This window comes from Leuresthes tenuis, unplaced genomic scaffold, assembly GCF_036924035.1.
Source record: "Leuresthes tenuis unplaced genomic scaffold, fLeuTen1.0.hap1 SCAF_18, whole genome shotgun sequence".
Classification (NCBI taxonomy): domain Eukaryota; kingdom Metazoa; phylum Chordata; class Actinopteri; order Atheriniformes; family Atherinopsidae; genus Leuresthes; species Leuresthes tenuis.
Window position 1 is genome coordinate 4,641,838 of NW_027325372.1, and position 9,680 is coordinate 4,651,517.

Sequence of the window (9,680 nt, forward strand, 5' to 3'; positions counted from 1 at the left end):
AGTGCCTGACTGTGACACCGACACTGGGTCCTGCACAAAAAACACATGGATCATTACTGACTGATAACGCAAAACTTATTATGAGGTAACTCAAAAGTTATTGAAAGGGGATGCAAAAGTATCACGAGGAAACACTCAAAGAAAAATCTCCCACTGTCCCTGAAGGGGCCCTGTACAATCATCATCATCATCATCATCACTGCGACACTTTACATGCAGTTGCCCCCAAGACCACATATTGATATATTATTGAGTATAATCATAGGTTCTATTGGCATGTTTTGGGGGAGCTGGATAGTCCAAAACAGACATATTCAGCCTTCAATAAATAGATGAAAAACTGTTGAAACATTTTAAAACAAAAACCAACTTTATAGTCAGAAAAAAGTATGAACAAGGAACAATGTCATGCTGACAAGTTGTTGCAACAACAGGAAATTCATCCAGTTATATAGGATGGCTCAGGAAATTCATTTAAAACCACAAATTATATGAACCATTACTTCATTCAGATAGCATTTAGCTGATTTCTTTCTCATTCCATCCCTCTGCTCTTAAGTAATGTTTGAACTGTGCAATCACAGTTCCTCTTTTGCTGCGTCTTCAGGCCAATCAGGTAACTCCAGAAGAGTCTCATGAACTCTTGATGTTGTAAAAATGTCACTACTAAAATAGATTCCCACAAGCAGAAGTCTCTCAACTAAAAGGGTGTCATTTCACAGAATTTTGGAACAGTCTGTTTTCTACACATTTACAAATATGTAATTATGTTGTAGGCCTCACATCAACTTTAGAATAATGGTTAAGGTTGTGTTTTGTTTGTTCTATCTTGTGTTTTTTTATTATTATTGTACAGCACCTTGAAATTAAAAGATAACTACGTAGTTCAGTCACAGTCCGGATAAATACGTAAAACATATGTTTGCGTACACTTATGTATAGACCACTTAAAGCGGTGAGGTTTGAACACACTGAGTATAAAATACAGCTCGTGTTCAACTTCATGATTACATGCAAAAGTTTTGTAATGAGCCTGAAGGATCGCGAGTCAGGTGTTAGTAGCTTGTGGTGCCCTCTAGCGATCGTTCATCTTATCTTAAAAGGTTCAGAAAAGAACGTTCCTACATAACTCTGTAGAGACCAAGAGGAGTAAAAAAAAAACTATGAAACACACTCTCTGTCTCTGAACTTTATAGATCTCAGTGAATATGTCAGTCTTTCCTCCTCATCTGGGTTTTCCAACCGTTTCAGCTATTTTCCGAGCCTGCACCTCGCAGTAAAAAGGCTTCCAATCTAATCTGAGCACCTTCAAACCCTACAAGGCAGTTAAAAATGAGTTTGTAATTCACACACAGACACACACAAATCAGTGGCAGCAAATGTTGATGTCTTGGATCTATGTTCTGGTATTGGATCCACAACAACATTATCACTACACAGAATTATTTTTACTATTCAGTTATACAGTAAAACATATTTTTCCATTGAAAGCCAGGCCTATAGAGTCAAAACTGCAAGTTGAATAAAGTGGTCATCAAAACATGAAGGAGGTCTCCCTGGCAAGCTGCCGCTGGTCTTGAGTTGATAGCCATGCAGACTAATTGAAATACTTTTTTGAACGTATAGAATAATACAGGAAAAGGAATAAGTCTAGTTTGCTTTGAGTTCAATTTGCTTATTCGAATCAAAACAGTTTGAAATGTATTTTGGTTTGAAAACCGCCAACATCAGTGAGTTTGGTCGACACCGCAGTGTTGATCTAACGGACCCTGGTAAGAAATCTGTCAAAATAATCTGATTAATTGACTAAAAATGTCGTTTAAAGGCCAGCTGTTAAAACAAACAACTGTTAATGGGGTATTGTGAGAAATGTGTTAATATTAGCTCGTTACATCGCAGACATGGAGGCTAACAGAGAGAATCTGGACTCCGGCACCGAGGCGTTGGCAGCCATGGGGAGCAGGTGCTGGGTAAAAATAGAGCGGAACAAGTTTCATGTTATCGTTCTGTTAGCTGTCTTCCTGGGTAAGTGATAAACCTACAAACTAACTTCATGTTTTTGTCTTTGACCTAAGATGCTGCTACTAAAGCATTAGTGCTTGTATACACTAATGATTCTTGTTGACTAAACGTGGTCTGAGGACGCGTTTTTAGTGGTTAAAAATCTAAAATTGGTTTAATAGCAACTAGAAATACAGTCTTTATTTACTTTTTATAATAATGACACCAACAGTTCCTACTTTTTTCAATAAAAACTTTCACTTTCAATACTCTCTGTTGCTTGGCAACTTGATTCGGAAAACGGTGTCGCGACAACTTTCGCGACCCGTTCTGTTTTGTGCCCTGAAGATTTCCTTATTTAAAGAGTCAGTTATTAGAGACTATGCCTCAATCAATCGCTCAAACAGTGACAGCGGCTGCTAACGGTGGCACAAAGACTTGGACCAGAGCCTTCTGCCTGGAAATGTAGATTAAAAAAAGTCACTAACTAGATTTAACTGAGCCAATTAGTAAGCGCTTCCCATTGGTGCTGTAGTGATTGATATGTTTCAACTGGTAACTACTTATGTAATCCTAACTGATGCAGTGAGAAGCTTCTCATGCCTTGAACAACCTAGTTGTGACACAAGAAGGATTGTGTGGAAAGACTGCGACTATCACAAAACATTTGGAGAAGTCAGATGAAGATAATCACCCATAGAGCTCATGTTACTGTTTAAAAGTGAAAGTAAGATCATTTCCCCAGGCACAATGTCAAGAGGTATTGGGTCTGAACTATGTAGCCTGAGAAAAAAGGCTTACATTTGTCTGGGAGAATGAAGACAAGACTCTGGAGCAATAGATAAAAAGGATAAGTGTTCTGATGAGAATCATTTTCACACCATTTGCCTCAGATTTTAGACCTTAAGCCCACAGAGGTACTCTGGGATGTGCTGGAGAAGACTTTCCACTGAAGTCCGACTCTCCCATCACCATTACCGTGTTCTTGGTGGAAAATGAACGCATTTCTGAACAGAAATAATGTTGTGATGTTATATAGGCTTATTGATACAACAAATATGTGCCTTAATGAAAGCTAAAGAGGGTCCATCAAAACATATCATGTCACTTTTTTGTTTTTGACCAAGCAGTGTATTTTCTATTCATCTGCATAAAATTATTACTGTGGGCCTGTGTTTGAGAAGTGTGACAGTGGGTTTTACAGGTGGTTTTGCCTGTGAAATTAATTTGTTTTGTATATAACATTTTTTTCTTCTCGATTTTAACCCAGTTATCGTTGTTTTCTGTCACAGGTATATCCATCGGCTTATTTCTCAAGTTCTGTGTGCATTTGTCTGAAATGGAGCATATCTACATCGCCTTTCCAGGAGAGCTACTCATGCAGATGCTTCAGATGGTTACCATTCCTTTGATTGTGACAAGTGTGGTATCAGGTAAGCTGTATGTGTATTTCTCATGAAGTGTACTATGTGTTATAACACTTAAAAAGAAATATACTGCAACTTTGGCAGATTAAAGTAAACCTGAACAGTGGACAATTGCATTAAAAACTTGGTTAAAGTTTTATTTGACCTGATTACCCAATTTTGAGATTAGAAACTTCTCAACGCAGTGGATTGTGTATTTTTCCGTCTTTCTTATTACCCCTTTCATTGAGGCAGGGGAAAGTGAAATGACAGGCGAAAATAGATCACATATTGGTGCATACTGCAACCAAAGCCATTCATACTATATTTGTACTATATATAACTAGTTGAGAATCAATAAGAAAGCCGATAAGGAACCGAATCGCTACGCGATATCGATAATGGAACCAATGCTCCTCCGGCATCACCAGCACTCCCCTGCACTGGTTTCACTCCTACCTCACAGGCCGCACTCAGTTCATACAGCTCAAGCCCTTCTCTTCTCAGCCCTCCCCTCACATCAGGTGTTCCCCAGGGCTCTGTCCTGGGACTCTCCTCATCATCATCTACCTCCTCCCACTTGACAATATCTTCAGAAAATTTGGTATACATTTCCACTGCTTCGCGGATGACACCCAGCTTTATCTGTCCAGCAAATCTAACTCCACTCTCCCTCCCTCCTCCCTCACCCACTGCCTCTCTGAGATTAAATCCTGGTTCACCTCAAATTTCCTTAAACTCAACAGTGATAAAACTGAACTCCTTCTTGTTGGCACTAAATCCACCCTATCCAAAGCTGACAGTTTCTCCTTCACCATAGACAGCTCCACAGTGTCCCCCACCCCCCAGAGTGTCATCCTCCACAGCATACGTTCTTTCCACTCTCACATCAACAACATTACCCGGTCTGCATATTTCCATTTACGTAACATTAACCGTCTCCACCCCTCTCTCACTCCTCACACTACTGCTGTCCTGATCCACACCCTCGTCACCTCCCGCATTGATTATTGTAACTCACTCCTTTTCACAAATCCCTTCATAAGCTTTGACTGGTCCAAAACTCTGCAGCCCACATCATCACCAGAACCCCCTCCTTTCACCACATCACCCCCGTCCTCCAAATTCAGAATTACGTTTAAAATCCTTCTCTACAAATTCAAGGCCATCCACAGCCTCACCCCCCCATATCTCTCTGACCTACTCTGCATTGTCATCGCCTCTCGCTCCCTCAGGTCTTCCTCCTCCCTCCACCTCTCTGTGTCCTCTCAGCACCATGGGGAGAGTGTATTGGCGGCTATCGGCGGGCATCAATGACGTCATCCCAGTAGACGAGTGTGTAGAAAGCCCTCTATAAGCCCCCGATAGCCGCCAGTAACAACAACACAGCAGCTATGAGCTAACAGAGCTATAGTATGCGTTCGTTCATTCATTCGTCTTAACATATTGGTGAAATAAAGACAGATAATGCCTTATAGGCTGCATCCTCTAAGCCCCCTTCACTCCGTTATATGGATCTCGAGGAATCTAAATATCTTCCGAAGGACGCCGACTTTCACCAAACTGTTCTCGGTGAGTAGATGAACGTATTTCATGCCAGAAATAAGGTCCAGGTTTAAAAATACCAGAGTTCCACTTTAAGCCTGAGGGTGTTTTTTTGGTTGTTGAACTTGACCCATTTGCAGACTGTAGCTGATGTTGTGGTTTTATTTTATCAGGTGTCAGCAGTCTAAGCATTAGAGCCTCCAGGAAAATTGCATTACGTACATCTGTGTACATCGTCATATCCAACCTTGGGGCTGTGGTTTTAGGTGAGACAGTTATCTTCGTTTCATCTTAAAACTTGCAACTGACCAGCAGTTAATAATCTCAACACAATATTAAAACAGCTGCAGCATGAATTCAGTTGTTGCTTCTTACATTTGGCCTTGCATTGTGTGTTGTAGGACTGGTATTGGGACTGGTAATCAGGCCGGGAGTTACTTACGAAGGGGACGATGAGGAAGGAGATGACGAGAAAATTTCCACTATGGATTCCTTGATGGATCTTGTAAGGTGAGAAGAAAATGTTCGTGTTAGGGCAGATTAAAATCATCTCTCATCATTTTGAGTCTGGACCGTCTTTGCTTTTGTTAAGCGGTAATAAGATACTTTGTTTGGTAGACCATGAGTCATCGACCGGCATGTTTTGTGACTTGTGACAATATTTACAAGCTAAGTTTTAGTTTGACTTTCCTTTATTGCACATAGGAACATGTTTCCTCGGAGCTTGTTTGTGGCTTGCTTCAAACAGGTATGTTTTTGATTCAGGTCTAGTGGTCATTTTCAGACTTTCTATACTGTGTTTGTAAAGTAAACACTTGTTTCTCTCATAGTACAAGACTGAGAGAGTGAAATTTCCAATAGAGGAGGACGACCAATTTACTAATCTCTCATCGGTGAATCTCTCAACGGTAAATAAGTTTGTTACTATTTCTTTGTAAAGTTTATATTCTGGGTACATAGTGTTTCTTTCAGTCGATCAGATTGTTTGTGGTCTTGTATGTATAGGTGCGACTGGTGGGCCAAAATATTCCAGGGACCAACATGCTGGGGTTGATCGTTTGGGCGTTTATTGTTGGCGTCATGCTTGTAATGATAGGAGAAAAAGGCAGAACCGTTGTGGAGCTCCTTAACGTCATCAACGAGACCACAAAAGTCACAGTGGACTGGATCCTGCGGTAAAATTACACTTTCTGTGTGTTAAAATAGTGTTTTCAACAGTTTTGTGAAATGTTTGTGATAATACTGAAATGTAAAAAAAACAATAGTTTGAATTCCTGCTTTGGTTTCCGTTTCAGCTACCTGCCAGTTGGGGTCCTGTTCATGATCGTGAGCCATGTTGTTGAGGTTCGCGAGTGGGAATCCATCCTCATGCTTGGCAAGTTTTCTTTTGTGGTTGTTCTTGGGTATGTTGGCATTTACTATTTTAGCACTGTTGCCAAAATGACACTGCCGGTCCTCCTGTAGCAGCATTCATCAGCATCAGCAGTTCTTTCAACCTGATGTGTAATTCTCACAAATTAGAGGCCTGCTGGTCGCACAAATCTGACAGAAAATATGTCAGCGTTAGCCAGTGACTGACTTTAAAAATTAGAAAAATCCGAACATCCTCTTCTGACTTTCAATTCTAGATGAATGATAGACGAATGAACACACCGTGACTGACGGTGTCGGTCGGTCATGTGTGTTACGGCTGTTGTGGGAGCAACAACACATGAAACAGGCCGACAGTATGTCTAACCAGATGATATCAGTGTTTTCACAAAGCACTGCTAGCCTGAAAACAGAATCCACTAAGTGCACTTTGGCCATCTTTCAGAAATACTACGGAATCTTAAAAAACCTTTTAGAGAAACAAATAGTGTGTTCTGTGAGACCGGTGCCTTTAAAGCAAGACCATGTAGTTTTCTTCATTGTCATACTAACACCCTGCTGCAGGCCTTCACTTGTTGTCCGTCCTTTTAATGCTTTTAATGCATCGTTGTGGAGGCTTCTTTAAAAATGCTTCTTCCTGTTCAGGGATAAAGCAGAACACATTAAAGAGGAGATCCTGAAGTCTTGTGGTCTTTCCTTAAAGCACATAGCCAGTGTTGATGGTTTGTTTCTTGTTCTTTTCAGAGTTACAGTACATGCCCTTGTTGTTCTACCACTGATGTACTTTGTGTGTGTGAGACAAAACCCCTATTCTGTCATCAAGGGGGTTTTTCCTGCGTTACTGACTGCACTGCTCATCTCGTCAAGGTAGCGTGGCATCGCGGAGTCCCACGAGTTCACGAGCACAGTTTATCCGCACGTCTGTCATCAGAGAAAACCTAATTAACATTTCTCTGGTCTGTCAAAGCTCTGCCACGCTGCCAAAAACATTAGAGTGCTGTGAGACTAGACTGAAACTCGACAAGAGAGTCACCCGTTTCATGGTGCCCATCGCGACCAACATCAGCATGAATGGAAGTGCCCTTTATGAAGTTGTTGCCGCTGTTTTCATTGCACAACTAAACCTCATCAAACTGAAGATCGGCCAGATGATTACACTCTGGTGAGTTGCTCCCTCTTCTTTATTAAAGTGTTTCTGTGATGTAGCCATATGATGTGGCTATTAAGTAGCAATGCATTTCATTCTGAAATGACCGTTGACAGCGTGTGTGCATGATTTGCAGCTTGACGGCAGCCATCTCCAGCATAGGAGCAGCAGCGATCCCAGCAACTGGAGCTGTGACCACGGTCTTTGTCTTGAGTACGATTGGTCTGCCAGCAAAGGATGCGTCTCTTCTGGTGGTCGTGGAGTGGCTCCTGTAAGTTTAACCCTTTATTCATGGCCTGATATGGCAAAAAAATACAAACAAAAAACATCTTAAAGTTGCTGACCACTGGGATAGGCTCCTGCCAGCTGGTCAGAAGTAAGTTTATGTGCAAAGTGAAAACATCAATGTAAATACAGTATATAAGACCAAAACTGAGTTTGTACAATTTTAATGAGCTTTAAAGTGAATATCTGGTCTGAGCTCCTTTATCCTCCAACACAGCCTGAGCCCTCTGAGACAAGCTTTCTGTCATTTCTTTAAGAGTCTTCAGGAATAGTTCTCCAGGCTTCTTGAAGGACATCCCAAAGCTCTTCTTTGGATGTCGGCTGCCTTTTGTTCCGTTCTCTGTCAGATGATCCCACACTGCTTCAATAATGTTGAGGTCCGGGCTCTGGGGAGGATTCATCCCTCCATAAGACCTGTTGCCACTGATTTTCAGTCCACTTCTTGTGTCATTTGGCACAGCTCAGCCTTTTCTCCCTGTTTCCCTTCCTTAAGAATGGCTTCTTGACAGCCACCCTTCCATGGAGACCATTTCACAATTTTGGTGCAAAAATACTTTTCCCTGTCAAACTGTGTTGTCTTTGGTATTTTTAATAGATGCAACTACATACATGGGAGACAGTGACAGGCTGCTGGTAACAAAGTGCCTAAAGATACAGTTTAAAATTGGTCCTTTGCTAAGTTGTGTGTTATGTGTCGATACAACACTGGTTCATGCCTTAGTTAGGAGCCTTTTGTATGCTTGAACGAGTCATAGGTCAGTGTTAAGTGGCCTGGCAGACTGTATTTCCATGACTATTTAATGTAAAAAAAGAACGAGTCCTATTTTAGCAAGCAGCCCTCACGTTGCATGTTGTTTTAATTTAGCAGTGCACAAAACAGGTGCTGAAGAGTTGGGGGAGACAAACCTTTAGAAATGAAAATGAAATCAGAGTTCATCGTATTACACACGTCGTTTGTTTTGTGTTCCTCAGAGACCACAGCAACACTGTGGTTAATGTCCTGGGAGACTGCTTTGGAGCTTCACTCATTCACCATCTGTCAAAAAAGGAACTGGACAATCAGGGAGAGGAGACAGCGAGGTAAACCCTCTCATTCGATTTGAGTAAAGTTGTTTTTACTGGAAGGTTTTTCAAGAATAGACTTCATAGTTTTGTTTTTCTAATGTACATGTTTCAGGCCTCCAGGGTCTCGTTCATCCTCAGTTACTTTGATTGGGGTGACATCTTTAAATACTGAAAAATGTCCTGGTGTGTGGTGTAAGCTGCAAACAGGCAAACTTTTGCATACAATAGTAGATGCACCGTCTAATCAAATCGACGGATTGTGGCCATGGCTCCAACCATCAGGCGTTCACGCATCGTGAACGTGGGAATCCAGCACGATAGCGTCACATTTAGCCTGAAAACGTCTGATCTGATCCCCAATGTCCCCTCAACAAGACACACAATTAACCGAGCCAGACAACCCAGTTGAGAATCTGTGTCACAACACAGTTGCTTTGTGCTTCAGGACAGAGTTGTGTGACATAAATTGTTTGTCTCGAACCGTTAATGACCACCTTGTGCTTTTTTCTGACAAGGATCCGTGAAGGTGACGCGGCTCGTTCCCTCGATGAAATCCAGATCCACACCATCAGCCTGGACTCTGAGAATTACTCCTTCCACACTCCTCTAGAAAACACATCACCACTGATGCACAGTGGCAGCTCAGCATCTGCCAGTGAGTTTGGTATCTGATCAGTTAAACAGGCTGAACTTTACCAACATTAACTAATTTAATAAATTAACTGCTTGAAACCAGCATTGCTTGTGTGTGTTTTGTCTGTTTTTTTAATCTTAATCTTCCAATGGTTGGATTTCTTGTCATGTAAATAATGTAATAGATCATTTTTAGGGACCTGAGTAGCCACCCTGGCTAGTTTTGT

At 41.4% G+C, this 9,680-nt stretch overlaps 2 protein-coding genes across 2 annotated transcripts in view; one reads left to right on the forward strand and one right to left on the reverse strand.

Moving 5' to 3' along the window:
• LOC140274630 (DLA class I histocompatibility antigen, A9/A9 alpha chain-like) overlaps positions 1 to 9,680 on the reverse strand; it is a 424,015-nt gene that overhangs the window by 89,352 nt on the left and 324,983 nt on the right. The window lies entirely within an intron of this gene.
• Positions 1,902 to 9,492, forward strand: LOC140275615 (excitatory amino acid transporter 3-like). Its single transcript, XM_072371131.1, has 13 exons — positions 1,902 to 2,025; positions 3,294 to 3,434; positions 5,126 to 5,218; positions 5,354 to 5,462; positions 5,658 to 5,700; positions 5,783 to 5,860; positions 5,958 to 6,127; positions 6,248 to 6,355; positions 7,068 to 7,190; positions 7,291 to 7,485; positions 7,607 to 7,741; positions 8,728 to 8,835; positions 9,336 to 9,492. The coding sequence occupies exons 1-13, from the start codon at positions 1,902 to 1,904 to the stop codon at positions 9,490 to 9,492; spliced, it is 1,584 nt and encodes a 527-aa protein (XP_072227232.1).